The 18,885-nt window shown below is 41.8% G+C and overlaps 1 protein-coding gene across 3 annotated transcripts in view; it reads left to right on the top strand.

Moving 5' to 3' along the window:
* The window catches only part of PIEZO2 (piezo type mechanosensitive ion channel component 2), a 458,183-nt gene that overhangs the window by 78,471 nt on the left and 360,827 nt on the right, over nt 1-18,885 (top strand). For 2 of the 3 annotated variants that reach the window (XM_032875773.1, XM_032875772.1), the window contains exon 2: nt 5,875-5,970. In XM_032875773.1, the coding sequence (XP_032731664.1) occupies nt 5,875-5,970 (96 nt within the window). Of the gene's footprint in view, nt 1-5,874; nt 5,971-18,885 lie in introns of those variants that run through there. The other variant, XM_032875771.1, reaches the window with a different exon arrangement.

The following is an 18,885-nucleotide window of genomic DNA, read 5'->3' as shown; positions in this document are numbered from 1 at the left end:
AGAGCTCAGGGCACTGGGTCTTGACTGTCAGTTCTAAAGCGCCACTTACTCAGACATTTGTAACTTTAACCGGATGTAAACCACAGGAGTGTATAATGGGGAAAAGAATTCTACACAAATAGGCAATGAATCAGGGGACCGAACAGCCTTTTTCCTGTCTCTCATTTCTTTGAGAGTTTTCCTTAGGGAACATCTACCATTGTTTAATTTTTTTTCTTACATCATGATAAATATTTGCAATTGATTCTCTTGTCATTTAAAAAAAAAAAAACGAACAAAAAACAGGATTCCGAGAGAACATCCTTTTAAAAACAACTGATTGCTTCAGAGTCAAGAAGAAAAAATATTAAAAGTATGAAAGAACAAAAACTTTTGGACTCACCGAATTGACAGAACAGTTTGTCACTTGATATTGAAGTTGCTTATTCTGAGTACTGTGTATCTACTCCTCTGGCAACTGTTAAAATAAACAAAGCTTCTGGAGGCCTTAAAGAGCATTTAGAATGTACTTAGTTGAAATGGAGAGTCGAAACATTTAAGGAATCGTCTCCCAGGCCATTAATAGTGAGATGTTGTTTGGCCTTGCTAAAGGGTATGGAGATAGGAGATCACATCTGGCTAAAAATTCAGCTCTGAGAGCACTTACCTTTAATAACATAATCTAAAATTATTGCCTCCAACTATTATGGAAAGGCAAATTAAAGTGTTCGTAAACTTCTCCATGATCTTATTGTAATGATGGGGAAATTATTATACAGACGGTCTTGGCTTGACAATGATTGGACTTAGCGATTTTTAGACTTTATGAGGGTAGTAAAAGCAATATGCATTCAATAGAAAGCTTTTTTTTTTTTTTTTTAATTTGGAATTTGGATCTCTTCCTGGGCTCACAACCTGCAGTGCAGTGTTCTCCCATGATGCTGGGCAGCAGCGGCTGCTCCCAGCCCTCCTGAGTGAGCAAGCGGGAGGGTTACATTCTTACCATTCTGTATCCATACAGCCATTGTGTTTGTCACTTTCAGTATGGAAGTCAGTCAGTTACATGAATGAGTCCACACATGGTTATACAATCCGCTTTGTGTCAGATGATTTGCTCAACTGTAGCACCCTGCATACATTTAAGGCAGGTTAGGCTGAGCTATGATACTCATTCAGTAGGTTAGGTGTATTCAATGCATTTTCGACTTGGGTTATTTTCAGCGTACTTTGGTTTTACTGGGGTGTAACCCCACTGTAAGTCAGAGATCTGTACACAAACTACAATCAAGTATTTTTATAAATGTTACATGACCATCTAAACAATTTCATACTTGCAAGAGATTTCCGCTTTCTATTTTGGTAAACTAAGTTGTCAAAGTCAAATCATTTCCTTCTTGGAGAGTTTTTGCCAGCTTTTATCTTTAGAAAATGAAGTTTGTTAATGAGGCGAGGTCAATTGTTTACATTTCAGATGATGATATTAATGTTTATAAAGCACTCCACTTGATAACTTGTTGATTCATTTTGTAATTGTGAACTCTCTAGGCTTGGCAAGTTCTTTTGTTTGGGAAATTCTTGTCAACTGTTGTCATCCCTTTGGAGAGGTTTCCACATGATTCCGGGGGGTTAAAACCAGGTAGGAATCGTGGAAACGACAGTGTGTTATTTACCAGAACAGAGAATCTTTCTCCTTTGAACAACTTGGTGTGCATTTCAAAAAACTGTACTGTCAATAGTCAAAATTTTGAGGCAGAGGGCAGAGGTCCAGGTGACCTGAGAGTGAGAGGTGTTGGGTATCTGGGAACGCTATGCAGTAGAGTAAGGGAGCTCCTCAGGAAGAGTAATAAATGCTCCTGAACAAAGACAGCATCATGCTTGATAAAGGAACCATTGCTATTTGCCTTCTAAGGCTTTTCTAGCTCAAATATGTTTTATCGACAAGTTCAAAGGCATATTTTTGCCCTTGATGGGGATAACTCCCCTAGAAATGTCATTTGAAGTCCCCATCAGCTTGGGGGAGCTCTTGGGTAGCAATTTTATACATAAAAAGTAAAGTAGGGAATTCAGCAGTTGGGCTACTGTCATCAGTCAAATGGGATAATTTCAGGCAAAAATAAATGAAGTTGGGTTTTTACAAGTGGCTTATTTTTGTTTTGTTTTGTTTTGAAGTTTGGATGTCTATTGCTGCGTATAAATTACCGAACTGTTTAGCTGCTTAAAGCAACACACTGAGTTTCTGGGAGTTAGGAAGCCAGGTGTGGCTTGGGGGGCTGGTGGCAGGCCACCTCTGGCACAGGCTATCCCACAGGGCTGCCGCCAAAGGGGTGGTGAGGCTCCTGACTGTGGAGCTGCTTCCAAGTGAACTCTTGTGGCTGTTCGCTGGTGAGGGCTAGCTACTGGCTAGCGACTACAGTCCCCTGCCATATACCTCTCCCTGGGACAACTCATAACAGTGCAGCTGGCTTCCTTGACAGCGAACAAGGGGAGAGGCAGAGGAACACTCAGTTTAGAAGCTGCCACGCAGTATCGCGATACTTCTACAGTTTCTATTCGCCGGAAATGAGTCATTAGTTCCAGACCATATTCAAGAGCAGGGGAGGACATCCTGGTGTGACAACCAGGAGATGGCGATTACTGGAGACCATTTGGAGGCTGCCTGTCACCCTGGGTTGTCCCTGTTCTCTCCTGAGGCTCTTCAGACTTTGCTATAAATAATGATAACTGCAGGCTGTGATGTGGGAAACCAAGAGCAGGCTCCTTTCCTCCCTGCCCCCAAAGTTAATCTTGGAGAATTTCCTCCGTAAATACATTTCCACCATGCATAATGTGAAACCTTACAGAATGAGGTTATAAAACAGAAACAGCAAGATCCATACAAGAGCTTTTGCCATCCTGTGGAGGCCGGGCTCCGGCTCACTGAACCCCTGAGGGTTAACTAGGGACAGGACGGACAGGTGAGGATATGTTTTCATGCTGGGGCCATGATGCTTCCTAGTGATGGTGCAGTGTCGGGCACTAGAATCCCAGGTACAGACCACCGCCTGGTTCCTTAGTTGTGCTTTCTGCTTTTTCATGTGTCAAAAGGGAGTAATAATGGTCTGTGTAAAAGGAGGATAGTAATAGTATGAGTTAACGTACATGAAGTGTACCCATCGGGGCTTGACACAGAACAAGCACGTTGCTGTAAGCTATTAATGAGATAAATTACCAGCAGATGGGTCCCTGACAATGCTCCTTAAAGTGCTATGATCATACAAGTGAGTTCTGTTTTAGTTTTTACCGAGAAATACTCAGAAATACCCAGAAATTTGCTGCGCAATACTAATTTCAATGTTGCAGAAACAGCCTAAGACTAAAAAGAAAGAAACATTCCACTTGATTAGGTGTTTATTTTGTTTATTGTTGTTGAAATGTCAGCTGTGACGTTTTTATGTGACCATGCCCTGATTTCCTTCCCACATGCCCTCATGCCTTTCTCATTCCATTTCATTCATTTATTCACTCTTCCTTCCTTACCTGGGCACAAGTACCTCCTGCCCTGGGCCGTGGCGCTAGCAGAGATGCTCACGGGCATCTAACCAAAACCTGTGACACTGAATGACAAGTGTTCTGGAAAAGGCACCAGGGAGTGAAATGCATCTGTTTGGGGAGGTTGTGGACATGGACCGTGACCCAGAAAAGGAAACTTGGGAGCCCTGTAGCGATATGCCTGGTGGAGGAAGAATGGGAAGGTGTTGCAGTCGGAGGGAGGAGTGCTGGCACGACCTAGAGGCAGGAAGCAGCAAAACATGGGGAAGGTGCTGGCAGTTCAGTTGGGCAGCAGCGCAGAACGTGGGGTATGCATTGGTGCATTGGTGGGGCGTGGAGCTGCAGGTGGGGGCAGGAACTGGGCTTGCAAACTTGAACAGCCGGCACTCAGTTGACACCTCATAGTGACCGCCATGGCCTTCGGATCTCTTGTAAGTCCACATGATCTGTCCTCATCTGGGACTCTCCTGGCACCTTGGGCTCCCTGTGGGGCTCTCTGGGGCAGGTCACATAGGTGAGGCCTTCTTCAGCAACAAGACCCCTCTGGCACCCACGGAGGCTCTGTCCACAGGCTCACCCATCTCACCCGTTGGCCCACATCTCACTTTCTCCCAACAATAGTCCACCTTCAGTGCTTCTCCTGAATGCTGCAACCAGTCCTCCTCCCCCCAGGGCCCCCTGCTCCCCCTTTCCCTGCTGGCTTCCTGTTCACGTAGTGCTTGTTTTCCAGGGTTCCTTGTGATTGACTTTTTATCATGTTTGCTGTTTACCACACATTTCCCCCCAAAATGTAAGTTCCCAGAGGTAGAAAAGAACCTCTGTGGGTCCCAGCATGTAGGACATGCTCAATAAATATTTGTCGACTAAATGAATCCCCAGATATATTTGAATTGTTTTTTAAGGAGCTTCCACTATGGGTGAGAAATAAGAAGCCGAAGGAAAAAAAATCTACAAAGACAATTCAAACATATGTTTTCATTTTTGTACATTGTCTCATTTATATATATTCCTATCAGCCCTATGAATAGTGTGAAAGTTTCTTCCCGCCTTGGATCTTTCATGAAGGAGGTTAGGAATACCCATGATTGTTTAAAAGCTACAAATATGTGCATGATTCCTTTGGAATGAAAAAGCACCATTTGTGGCTTCCCTCCTTCCCTACTACACTAGTCCTCACTTTCCTCTACTGTGTCTCTGCTGGCTTCGGGAGTAAGCCACCAGAAGCAAGGGCTGGGGGCTGGCTTATGCCATGCTCCTAGTGTTCGAATCCCCTCTCGAGCTAGCAACTTCTTGATCTGGTCTCCCTGTCTGGGTACCATGTCTCTTGCCCTCCATTTTCTCTCCTACCAATGTTCCTTCCAACGTTTTCCACCTGCATCATCACTGAACCAATTTCCTCATCCTGCAGACTCATTCTTAGTCCTTCTCATCTTTTGTTTTTCTTTAGTCATCCAATAAATTTATTTTTTATTGCTATAATGTGCTCATTTTCTTTCTGCATGGAACACTGCACGCTTTCTTCTCCCTGGATAATAATGAGAATGTTTATGGTAAAGGCTGGTGTTTTTGAGGGTTTCCTGTGCATAAGATGCTGAGCCACAGTATTATTATATATCATTCCATTTATTCCTCAGAATGAGTCTATGAGTTAGAAACAGTTATCAGGTCCGCTTCACAGACGGGGAAACGGGAATCTGGAGAGGGAAGGCACCCCCTTGGAGCAAATCTCTAGAGTTCTAGCTCTGGGACAAGCGATGCAGAAGAAGGAGTGTGGGGTCGGGAGCCTGGCAGGGCCAAGGTTAATTTTAACTTGGTCAAATCCTAGTTGGGAGATTCAGGTGAATGATTATGAGTCTTTCTGAACCTGAGCATTTCTAACTTAGAAAATGAGGATTAAATGAGATAAATTGTGAAAAGCCCTGCCATGGAGCACTGAACAAATATTCTTCTATTTTCTTTCTGTTCTGTCTCCGCTCTTCTGTGGCCAACCTTAACTGAACATCCCAAACCCTCACCAGTCCTGTTGCCCTCTATATTTCTGTAGCCATTTTAACTTCTCCAGCTTTCTCTAATTGATGACTTGTTTCGGGACTACCTTCATTCAGGTAGTTTATGGGTGTTGCCTTCTTGGCTAGATTTTAAGAGCAGGGGCCATGCATTCTAATTCTGCATTCCTCATGATGTTCAACATAGTGATAAACACAGAATAAATGCTCAGTTTTTACTTCCTAATTGACATACCCACTTGGGTTGCCATTGGATCCAGCAGTCCCTGATGCAGGAACCCACACAGGTCTGTGCACCCTGGGCCCAGCAGCCTGCCATTATTAATGACATTCTCCCTCTCTTCTCTCTTCCCAACTGCAGCGTGCGCGTTCCGGTACAATGGGCTCTCCTTTGTCTACCTCATCTACCTCTTGCTCATCCCTTTGTTCTCAGAACCAACAAAAGCGACGATGCAAGGTAAGAGATGGAAATTCAGTGATCCCCACAATGGGATGGTGCCCTGTAATGGATGACCGCATAATGGTAATGTGATGATCCCTACCGTGCTCTGACTGCATTTTGCTGGGCTGCTCGGTCCGTCTTTATCTGATGGGAGAGATGCGGTCTGTGTATCACGCTGGTCCAGCCAGGGGCGGGCAGGACGCATTTGGGTGGCTACAAGTTGAGTAGGTGGAGCTTGCTGGTGACATGTTTTTGTCCCTTACACAGCTGTCCTCCCATATGAGTTCCCGAGTAGGTCCTTACTGGCAGAACTGTGATGTATCTGGAACATTTGGGCTAGTTAAAATGAGCTCAATGCATTTTCAATAAAATAAGGCAGAGGGTAGAGCAACTTTGGCACACGCTTTGCATACTGGGTTGCTGAGGAGAATGTGGCAGGAGATGGAAAGGAGACAGAGCATCCATCGTCTTACATTTCCAAGCCACGAAGCAGAAGAGCTGGGTAAGACCACATCCCATCATGACTTGTATATACATCAGCTGAGATCTCTTACATATGCCTCCAATGAGTACTAAAAGAGAGTAACCCGAGTCCAAGGGATAGTTTCTCAAGCATGTCACTGCAAAATTTTAGATCCATCTCCCATTGCTCTGCAAGAAACTGCAGGCACAGAAAAGAATGTGACTGTTTCTTCTAAGGCTCTCATTAGGAAGCATGGTCTGGCTTGTGAATTTATATATGTGAAGTCCTTCCACAAGTATAAACACTAAACCATACCTGATCAATTTAGTAGTTTAGTTTTCCAAACAATACCGTGAGAAACAAGGACTGTGCCCCGTGTCTTAGGAGTCTGTGATGGCTCACTGTATATATACTAATCTGGGGAAAAAAAAAAAAAAAAGGAAGTTGTGTTTAACCCCACCAACCGCGTGGCATGGGAAAGGCCACTGGTTGTCCTCAACTCATGGTGGTGACTCTTTAGGAAAAGAAGTGAAGACTTGGCGTACCCAGAACAACAAAGAACGGCCCTGTCTTTCCCACCTTCCTCTTAACTATTGCATTTATAACACATATTATGTTTCCATATATGAATAGTTAGGATGACGACTTTCCTGCCTGAGGAAGAACCTGAGTGACAGCTCTTCCAAGTCACTTAAATCCTTAATGCAAAAAGTAAAGAGGAGCTGGAGAAAAGTGAGTGTATACAAATCCCCGTCAGACCCCAACATCCCTGTTCATGGGACCACACGCAGTCTAGCCTCATTCGGACAGTTCGACATTAGCAAAGACATTGAGACAGACTAGTTTTGGGCTTCAGAGCCAAGATGATTAACATACAGTCAAGCTGTATTTCATGGCTTGGAGCTCATGTTTCAAAAAAAAGAAGGTATCATACACATTCAGGAGAAAGTGCTTTAAAAAGGAGATTCAATTGAATTATCTCTTGCTTTATATCAAGGTGTCTCCTTATTATTTTATCTGGAAATCAGATAATGGGACTTTCCCCCTTCAGACTTAGGGGATGGTACCCGGCTTTACCTTCTTCCCGGCTCACCAGCCCTGCTTTCCGTCGGGGTGCTTCCGTCCCTATAGGAGTTGGTGTAAGACTATATCTGAAGTATGGGATAGTCGGCCCATTGTTTATAGCTGGGTGCACTGGGGACTGATGTCAGGAAGCTCAGAGTGAAACATAAAATCAAAAGCAAACAGCAGCTCTTCTCTGTGTAAAGCAATATCCTGAGTTAACAAAATGTGACTAGGTCAATGCACAAACAAAGCACAATGACCCCCCCACACGCGTCTGCTGGTGCTGCTCCTGGTGCTGGAGAGGGAAGCCCAGGGCTCAAAAGGGAAATCCACAGGCAACTTTCCAGTTAGGATTATGGAAGCAGTATTGCCATTACTTTCCTCTTTCCTGCATTTAAGTGCCAAGCAGTGTGACTGATATTCAACAGAACCTCGTTTATTTATTTGTTTGTTTATGGAAATGCAGGTGGTCTCTAGGACAGGGTGTCCCACACTTTTTTTTTTTTTTTTGAACATGTAGAACTTGCAGTCCAGGCATTGGTAAATCTGTGTTTTGAGATATCCCATGCTGGGGACTTCTGGCCGTGCACAGTCTGGGACATCAAAGGCGACGGGGCATGGACACAGGAGTGATGGGTCTGGAAGAGTGACTGCCATGTGGCTTTTCTGGAAGATGTGGGCTCACACATACTCGTAACTTCAAGTTCATGTTCACACACATTTCTCATGAATTGGTAAGAAAGTACATTGTCAGATTGAAAGAACCGTCAGCAACCTCCACACCACCTGCTCGAAGACAGTCTGCCTGAAACCACAAGTGAATTCGGACTGCCTCTGGAGCCAAAGGTGTCTGTGTGCATTGCCATTACCAGGACCATGAAATGACATTGGGAATCACTCCCCATACCCCATATTGGAAGTGTAATGCAGACGTGTAAAAGTTACTCCATGACCCTCTGCCCTGCCTTTCGTCTGTTGGATTTATTTTTCTTTTGTGGGATTATTTTTTCCTCTAAGTGTCTCCATAGAGGGCCCAGCATGTGGAGGGAGAATTTCCCAGTTGTGGCTTGGAGGGTATTCCTGTGGCTTCGTTCCTGGGATAGTTCTGAATGTAAACCCCAGTGTCTCCACTGTGGTTTGGGACAAGGATGTCTACTTATTTTGATGGCATTGGCCTCCCCAGCACCTAGAACATCAGAGTGCTATGGGCATGCTCCCCATTGCCTGTGACTTAGCGGAGATTTGTCATAAGGCTGGAGATGACTGCATCCTAGAGGATGGACAAATGGGGGCAGTTAGCAGTCATATGCTGAAAGTGAAAAAAAGAATCAAAGTGAAAAAAAGAATCAAGTGAAAAAAAGAAAGTAAGCATGGTGGCGTGGCCACTTACTCATGGCCCTCATTGGAACCACTGGGGCAAGAGTGGGAGGAGCTTTTAGGAGTCACCAAACATGTTCCGGCGACCAGTGGTAGATAGAAGCCATTTCCACAATGTGCCGGCTGTCTCTTCCCAGTCACAGATGGGCGGGGCAGCTACCTGTGTCCTCTGGAGGTTTTAGGCGGTTCTTTCTTGGGTAGACCTGAAGTCTGCCTGACTGCATAAGGATACTGAAGCTGACTGCATAGGGATACCCAAGCTGTGGTACCCAACCCAGAGCAAGAAAGCAGGAATTAACAGAGGCTGGAGGGTTATAGTCATTAGAAGATAACATAATTAGATTATAGTCATATTGTGATGGGATTGGCTTTGACGACATCATTTTGTGGGTCTTTTATCAATCTAGGATTTTAGAATTCTCATTTTTCTGTTAAAGATCTTCAGAGGTGTAATTATCTTAGGAGGATTGTATCAGTCAGGACCTAACCAGAAACCACAAGCCACTCTAGGTACTTTTTTTTTTTTTAAGATTTTTTTTTTTTTTATTTGACAGAGATTACAAGTAGGCAGAGAGGCAGACAGAGAAAGAGAGAGGAAGGGAAGCAGGCTCCCCGCTGAGCAGAGAGCCCAATGCGGGGCTCAATCCCAGGACCCTGAGATCATGACCTGAGCCGAAGGCAGAGGCTTTAAACCACTGAGCCACCCAGGCGCTCCCACTCTAGGTACTTTGAGAGGAAATGTGATGGAGGGGGTGGGTTACCAAAGATGATGGAAGAACCAAGAAGTCAAGAGGAAGGTTGGGGGACCTAGGTCTCAGCAGAGCAGGGAGGAATGGGGGGAAGAACGGGGAGGGTCAGGAGCAGAACTCAGAAACAAGAGCCACCTGTGCCTTTTTAGAACTATAGGAGGCAGTGAGGAAACCGATCTGTGCAGACAGGCCATGACTGGCACTTTTCCTATTAGTCATGTGACTCAAATGAGATCGTTTCATGTTCAGTGTCAGTAAACTATACCTATAGCTTTTCAAATGTGAGGGGTGGTGGTGAAGGGGATCCTCTTTCCCTTAATTCTGTTTTTCACCAGGCAAAATGTTCCTAGTTACTTAACAGTGATTCCCCCCATCTCCAACTCGACCTGGGTGGACATGTCCTGGAGGCACTTCCCCCTGTCAGAAACTCTTTTAAGCCACGATGTGCAGGAAGCTGAGGTAGAAATTTGAAATCCCCTCTGAGGACTGAGGCACCCGTTCCCCAGCCCCCAGAAGGCCTTGTCTATAACAGCGCACAGTGGAATCTTTCACTGGAAATTGGTGGCTGAAGGGACTCACACACACACACACACACACACACACACATACACACACACGCACATGCATACGCATGCACACATACACACGGGTGTGCACACCATCCCATGGAGAGCAGGCACCTTTGATCTGCCATGGGTCAGTGTGCAATTAGTTCCCTCAAAGGACCTTCACCTCTCTTCTTGCCCTTTGAATTTCCCAGGCAAGTCATATTTTGGGGAAGCTTGTCCCCTGAGCTCACAAGGCATCTCTTGGAAGCCACTCTCACCAGGCTTGGAAATCTTTCTACAATATTCAATTCTCTCGGCTTCTCCAACATTCTCTTTCATAACTTCCATGGGGCAGGGAACCCCAATTTACCGTGGGATTCATGGGAAAATGAGGGAAGCCTGGTATCCCAGTTTTTTAGGGTTGAATCTGAAACTGAGCCAGAGCCCCACTTTAATACATTTATTTATTGAGTCTCCTTCTCTTCTAATACATAAACTTCAAGATGGGAAAGATTTTGCTGTTTTGTTTACTGCTGTATTTCCAGGACACGGAAACAATGTCTGGTGTTTAATAGGCAGTCAGTAAATATTTATGGGATGAATGAATGAATGAATGAACTTATTCTCAGAGTCCCTCATTTTAGAAACATTTATTAAACAACTATAGTCCTATGCTTACCTCAGTATCCATAGTAGCAAACATCATAGAACAGTTTATTATGTATAACTGTCCTTCAGAGACAAAAGCTTAGGGGAGAATGGGCCATGGGAATTTGCTATACTAAATTTTATTGGGATCAGAGGATCATAAGAAATTTAATAAATTGAGGTGTTTTATGCTCTTACTTAAAATTATAGGCATTTTATTTAAGCATATAATACTGTAGGAAGGGAAATAAATCCTTTTCTGCTATTTACCTAATGGTGTGCTTTGCATTCAGATTGAGACTGCACTCCATTAAAGAGGAACTCGTAAATAATTAGCTGCAGGTAGCCCAAACATTCGAAGTTGAGGAGCTGTTAAGTTCTTTAACCCGACACGGGTTTCCTATATCTTATGGCTTATTGAGTAGACCACATCAGCCAATATGGTGGAAGAGTTGAATTTTGTTAGGTTGGACTCTAAGTAATAAAATGTATGAGATATGGAAGAAGAGCATGGTAAATGCTCAGTATATATTGGCTAATAATAATATTATTATTATGAAGAACAACATCATTACTTTGAATATCAGAGTGAGCAAGATTTAGAAATCTCAATCTCATGTGTATGACCATCACCAGCATTTATCTCAGGACTTTTCCTAGTGCTCTCTAAATATTTAGTTAAGAATTATGTGATTTCCAGGCTTCCTTGCTAAGTAACATTCAAGTCAAGCAATGTGTTAATAGAGAGCCAATAGCTCTATCTGTTAAGTGAATATTATTATCTGGATGCATGAACTAATTTTTTAAAATCATTTTTTTAAATTTATTTTCAGCATAACAGTATTCATTGTTTTTGTACCACACCCAGTGCTCCATGCAGTCCGTGCCCTCTCACCCAAAACCTGGTTCCCCCAACCTCCCACCTCCCCCACCTCTTCAAACACTTCAGATTGTTTTTCAGAGTCCATAGTCTCTCATTGTTCACCTCCCCTTCCAATTTCCCCCAACTGCCTTCTCCTAACTCCCCATGTCCTCCATGCTATTTGTTATGCTCCACAAATCAGTGAAACCATATGATAATTGACTCTCTCTGCTTGACTTATTTCACTCAGCATAATCTCTTCCAGTCCCGTCCATGTTGCTACAAAGGTTGCGTATTCATCCTTTCTGAAGGAGGCATAATACTCCCTAGTGTATATGGACCACATCTTCCTTATCCATTCGTCCGTTGAAGGGCATCTTGGTTCTTTCCACAGTTTGGCAACCGTGGCCATTGCTGCTATAAACTTTGGGGTACAGATGGCCCTTCTTTTCGCTACATCTGTATCTTTGGGGTAAATACCCAATAGTGCAATTGCAGGGTCATAGGGAAGTTCTATTTTTAATTTCTTGAGGAATCTCCACACTCTTCTCCAAAGAGGCTACACCAACTTGCATTCCCACCAACAGTGTAAGAGGGTTCCCCTTTCTCCACATCCCCTCCAACACATGTTGTTTCCTGTCTTGCTAATTTTGGCCATTCTAACTGGCATAAGGTGATATCTCAATGTGGTTTTAATTTGAATCTCCCTGATGGCTAGTGATGATGAACATTTTTTCATGTGTCTGATAGCCATTTGTATGTCTTCATTGGAGAAGTGTCTGTTCATAGCTTCTGCCCATTTTTTGATATGATTATCTGTTTTGTGTGTGTTGAGTTTGAGGAGTTCTTTATAGATCCTGGATATCAATCTTTTGTCTGTACTGTCATTTGCAAATATCTTCTCCCATTCCGTGGGTTACCTCTTTGTTTTCTTGACTGTTTCCTTTGCTGTGCAGAAGCTTTTGATTTTGATGAAGTCCCAAAAGTTTATTTTGGCTTTTGTTTCCTTTGCCTTTGGAGACATATCTTGAAAGAAGTTTCTGTGGCTGATATCGAAGAGATTACTGCCTATGTTCTCCTCCAGGATTCTGATGGATTCCTGTCTCATGTTGAGGTCTTTTATCCATTTTGAGTTTATCTTTGTGTATGGTGTAAGAGAATGGTCAAGTTTCATTCTTCTACATATAGCTGCCCAGTTTTCCCAGCACCATTTATTGAAGGAAAGACTTCAAAGGTAACATGATGTCAATAAAAACGTATCTATCAATAATCACTCTCAATGTGAATGGCCTAAATGCGCCCATAAAACGACACAAGGTTGCAGATTGGATAAAACGACAGGACCCATCCATATGTTGTCTACAAGAGACCCATTTTGAACCTAAAGATACACCCAGACTGAAAGTGAAGGTATGCAGAAGCATCTTTCATGGCAATGGGCCTCAAAAAAAAGGCTGGGGTAGCGATTCTCATATCAGATAAATTAGATTTTAAACTAAAGACTATAGTCAGAGATACAGAAGGACACTACATCATTCTTAAAGGGACTATCCACCAAGATGATCTAACAATTGTAAATATCTATGCCCCCAATATGGGAGCAGCCAATTACATAAGAAAACTGTTAATCAAGATAAAGAGTCATATTGATATGAATACATTAATAGTAGGAGATCTTAACACGCCTCTCTCAGAAATAGATCATTGAAGCAGAAAATCAATAAAGAAACAAGAGCATTGAATGACACATTGGACCAGAGGGACCTCATAGATACATACAGAACATTCCACCCTAAAACAACAGAATACTCATTCTTCTCAAGTGCACATGGAACCTTCTCCAGAGTAGACCACATACTGGGTCACAAATCAGGACTCAACCCATACCAAAAGACTGAGATTATTCCCTGCATATTCTCAGATCACAATGCTTTGAAACTGGAGCTCAATCATAAGGAAAAGTTCGGAAGGAACTCAAACACCTGGAAGCTAAAGACCACCTTGCTTAAGAATGCTTGGATCAACCAGGAGGTCAAAGAAGAAATTAAACAATTCATGGAAACCAATGAGAATGAAGACACTTCGGTCCAAAACCAAAGCAAAGGCGGTCCTAAGGGGGAAATACATAGCCATCCAACCCTCCCTCAAAAAAATTGAAAAATCTAGAACACAGCAGCTGTCTCTACACCTTAAAGAACTGAAGAATCAACAACAAATCAAACCAACTCCACACATAAGAAGGGAAATAATCAAGATTAGAGCTAAGATCAATGAGGTAGAAACCAGAGATACAGTAAAACGTATCAATGAAACTAGAAGCTGGTTTTTTGAAAGAATCAATAAGATCGATAAACCATTGGCCACACTAATCCAAAAGAAAAGAGAGAAAGACCAAATTAATAAAATTATGAATGAAAAGGGAGAGATTACAACTAACACCAAGGAAGTAGAAACAATCATCAGAAGTTATTATCAACAGTTATATGCCAATAAGCTAAGCAACCTAGATGAAATGGATGCATTCCTGGAAAACTATAAACTCCCAAAATTGAACCAGGAAGAAATTGACAACCTAAATAGACCGATATCTAGTAACGAGATTGAAGCAGTGATCAAAAACCTCCCAAAATACAAGAGCCCAGGACCTGACGGATTCCCTAGGGAATTCTACTAAACTTTCAAAGAAGAAATAACACCTATTATCCTGAAGCTGTTTCAAAAAATTGAAGCAGAAGGAAAACTTCCAGACTCTTTCTATGAAGCCAGCATTACCCTGATCCCCAAACCAGGCAAAGACCCTACCAAAAAGGAGAATTTCAGACCAATATCACTGATGAATATGGATGCTAAGATTCTCAACAAGATCCTAGCAAACAGGATCCAACAGCACATTAAAAAGATTATCCACCATGACCAGGTGGGATTCATTCCTGAGCTACAAGGATGGTTCAACATTTGCAAATCTATCAATGTGATAGAACAAATTAATAAGAAAAGAGAGAAGAACCACATGGTCCTCTCAATTGATGCAGAAAAAGCATTTGACAAAATCCAGCATCCGTTCCTGATTAAAACGCTTCAAAGTATAGGGATAGAGGGAACGTTCCTGAACTTCATCAAATCTATCTATGAAAAACCCACAGCAAATATCATCCTCAATGGGAAAAAGCTCACAGCCTTCCCGTTGAGATCAGGAACACGACAAGGATGCCCACTCTCACCACTCTTGTTCAACATAGTATTAGAAGTCCTAGCAACAGCAATCAGACAACAAAGAGAAATAAAAGATATCCAAATTGGCAATGAAGAAGTCAAACTCTCTCTCTTCGCAGATGACATGATTCTTTATATGGAAAACCCAAGAGACTCCACCCCCAAACTACTAGAACTCATACAGCAATTCAGTAACGTGGCAGGATACAAAGTCAATATACAGAAATCAGTGGCTTTCTTATACACTAACAATGAAAATACAGAAAGGGAAATTAGAGAATCGATTCCATTTACTATAGCACCAAGAACCATAAGATACCTGGGAATAAACCTAACCAAAGAGGTAAAGGATCTGTACTCGAGGAACTACAGAACACTCATGAAAGAAATTGAAGAAGACACAAAAAGATGGAAGACCATTCCATGCTCTTGGATCGGAAGAATAAACATTGTTAAAATGTCTATACTGCCTAGAGCAATCTATACTTTTAATGCCATTCCAATCAAAATTCCACCGGTATTTTTCAAAGAGCTGGAGCAAATAATCCAAAAATGTGTATGGAACCAGAAGAGACCCCGAATCACTAAGGAAATGTTGAAAAACAAAAATAAAACTGGGGGCATCACGTTACCTGATTTCAAGCTTTACTACAAAGCTGTGATCACCAAGACAGCATGGTATTGGCATAAAAACAGACATATAGACCAGTGGAATGGAGTAGAGAGCCCAGATATGGACCCTCAACTCTATGGTCAGTTAATCTTCGACAAAACAGGAAAAAATATACAGCGGAAAAAAGACAGTCTTTTCAATAAATGGTACATGAACTAATTTAATTCTTGCAATGACCTTTGGAGGGGGCTGCTACTATTATTAAAAACTATTATCAAAAATCCTTGCAGACAGAGACTGAATCCCAGGTGGGTTGCGAATCAGGCCCTAGGACACACAGGTGTCTTGTGGGGGGCTGTGCCCTCCTAGCTACTCTCTTGTTCTGACTCATGCCCAGGACAGAACAATGTCCTCTGGAGATCTGCAAGAGACAAGGGAAACCTAGTCACTTAATAAGTACTTGTTGGCTGATAGATTACCAGGCTCTGTGTACATTGGTCTGGAGAAACAGTTTGAGTATATTTAAAGGAGATATTTGAATTTTCATTGGAGCAGATTGATGACATACATGTTATATTATTTAGAAAATATATCTTATTAAGTGTGACTGGTTATTTCTTTCAACAACTATTCATTGGAAGACCATCCTTTATATAGCACTGTGTTTGGATTTGTGGAGGATAAAAAGAAGAAGAAAACAGCATTCTTCACTAGAGTAGCCTCCCAAACACACAGATATCATATCTTATCGAATGAGATAACTTCTTGCAAAGAGGTCGCCTTTGGAAACCATATACTTACTCAGTGATGCTGTCATTTCTCTAAACCAATCTCACACTACTTCCTTGCAGTTGTGTAAAGAGTTTGCCTTGAGTAGGCTCAATGGTAACAAACCATTGTCCTCCTAAGGTAGGTCTGATATGTACAACATTGGGTGTCAAGTCCAATGGGGGGCGGGAACTGATGATGAAATTAGTCATGTCAATTTTAGGAAAAATAAAAAAGGATAAAACCCAGAGTATTTAGTATAAACAAAGTATCTGAAGGTCATGCCTCATTATAAATGAGGTTTAAAGTTTCTTTGAGTGAGAATACCGCTGTTGATACCCCAAAATGACAAATACACATGGAACATCTTTCTGTGATGGATACATGTAGATGTAAGGATATATTACCTCTAGGAGGTCATTATGAAATGAGATACCCAGATGAGAAGAATTCTGAAGGAAGCAGTGATTACTAGATTTGCTCTGGAATCTTGACTCTGATAGTTAAGTAGTGTCTTCTTGAGCCAGACCAGAGAATCAGATGTAATATCTAGAGATGTGGCTGAACTGAAAGTGTTAGTAATAGTAAAAGTAACCAACTTTTATGTCACAGGTACTGTTCCAAGCACTCTCTATATAGTAATTTAATTAAAAGATAAAAAAAAATGATTTATTGAAAAGGCAGAACCTCCATTCTGTAGGAAAATGGTTCCTTTTTTCTGTGGGGAAAAAAACCCACATTTATTGTGAACTAGATTATAAATCCATTTAACAAACTAGGAATACCATATACTAAGGTACTGGTATTAGGACTATCTCCTCTTTGTTAAGGCATGTGGGCAAGCCACATTAGTGAGACTTCAGTCTAGGTGCCTGTTCTCCTTTACCATCCCACTTCACCAAATCCTTCCATGTGTCCACAGCAGTCCTTCCCCTTAAGCTGGGATAGACTGCCTCCTTTCATGAACCTGACTGTAAATCCTTAGGTTTTGACTCTGTAAATGTTCAGTGTCCAGAGCCTTTTTCAGTTGGTTCCAACAAGAAATTTTACATCTTTTCATATACTTTTGATAAATAATTGTTCTAATATTAGAGGCGTACATCTAGCAGTAGCGTGAAATTTGCTATTTGCTAGAAATTGCTTCCGTCTGCTTGCTTGGTCCTGACAATAAGTTACCTTTGCTAATGTGTTCTTTTACAGGCTGGCAGATAAAAGCATCTTATTTTACTAGCACTATTCGATAAGTACAGTCATTTACTTCTTGGGGGCTACTTGAATAGGAATTCTTCAAGTTATAAGACAACAGCACTCTCTGGGCAATATTTACTGTTGACCTATGGTAAGAATAGCTTAGAAGCATCATCATCTCATCAATTCACACGTGAAATGTTTACATTACACACACACACACACACACAAGCACACACACACACACTAAGGCAAATAGAGATGATTGTTGTCTAAGGTATGTAATTATTTCTAATGACAAAGTTATCTTCCTGTCTCTCCTTCCGAGGGCCTTCTTTCCAAATGTTCACCAAGATTGGGCAACCCCATGAGAGATCAGAACAAAACTCCTACTGGTGGGGGAAAGGGAAGGATCTTGGGTGTCTGTGCAGATCTTTCTTAAAATTTGTCTCTTCAGTTATGATGGTTAACTCCTCCTGGAATAGGTGAGGCACAGGTAGTGGGCCAACTTCTGTGTCCAGATCAGTCAGATTGCCAGAGGAATAATGGAAATGCACATTGCTAACCATTTCTGGCTTTGCCCTCCAATATTTTTCAATATATGGTTTTGTGGAGGAGACATTTTTCTTCCCTGTGATAAAAGGAGTGAGCTCCTGAAATATATATATTTTTTCCTAAAATCACTTTGCTTTGTTATTTTGAGCAAGGTACCAATTTGCCTGGTATAATTCCTTGCATTTACACACACAACTTACTAAGAACGTATTTTTTTCTGGTCATTGGGATCTTTTTCAACATTTGTCAGGGGGATAGAGTTAGGGAGGGTAGTAAAGGGGAGGCTTCACTATGCCTTGGTGACAATGGTGAGCAAGTGAAGTTTTAGTGGGCTGAGTTAACTTTTGTAAATAATCGCTCAAGTTATTCTAAGATGATAGGGGAGAAAAAAGATACTTTTTTTCTATCCAGCTCTGAACAAGCGTCTTAGTTTAGGAGGAAATTGTACTGTACTAACCATAAGAAGTCAGTGTGTGTGTGTGTGTGTGTGTGTGTGTGTGTGTGTGTGTGTGTGTGTAAAATAACCATCATCATCAAAAGACCTTATTTTGAGGTTCTCACCCAGGATGGACTATGCCCAAATCATTCACAACACCCCAAGGAAAGAAGAATGATGTTCAGTTTGCCTACATGAAGAGTCAACTAGGTCTGCTAACTTGTCAAAATGTGTTTAGACGTCAGAGAGGAAATAGTAGCAGGTATTTAAAACTACTTGCATCTGGTTTTTGTTAAAAACACTGTTAAGTCTTTATACCATTAGACTTATTATTACTATGTTTTATTATGTCATAATAAAGCAAAAAGCAAGAATATATTTAATTGAGTAAATTATTAGGTGTTTTACTATGCATATCAGCTCACCACCAAGAGGAGTGCTAACA

Source organism: Lontra canadensis, unplaced genomic scaffold, assembly GCF_010015895.1.
Source record: "Lontra canadensis isolate GAN:19392208 unplaced genomic scaffold, GSC_riverotter_1.0 scaffold57, whole genome shotgun sequence".
Classification (NCBI taxonomy): Eukaryota; Metazoa; Chordata; class Mammalia; order Carnivora; family Mustelidae; genus Lontra; species Lontra canadensis.
The sequence above is the reverse complement of the archived record's forward strand: the minus strand, read 5'-3'. Positions and strand labels throughout refer to the sequence as shown.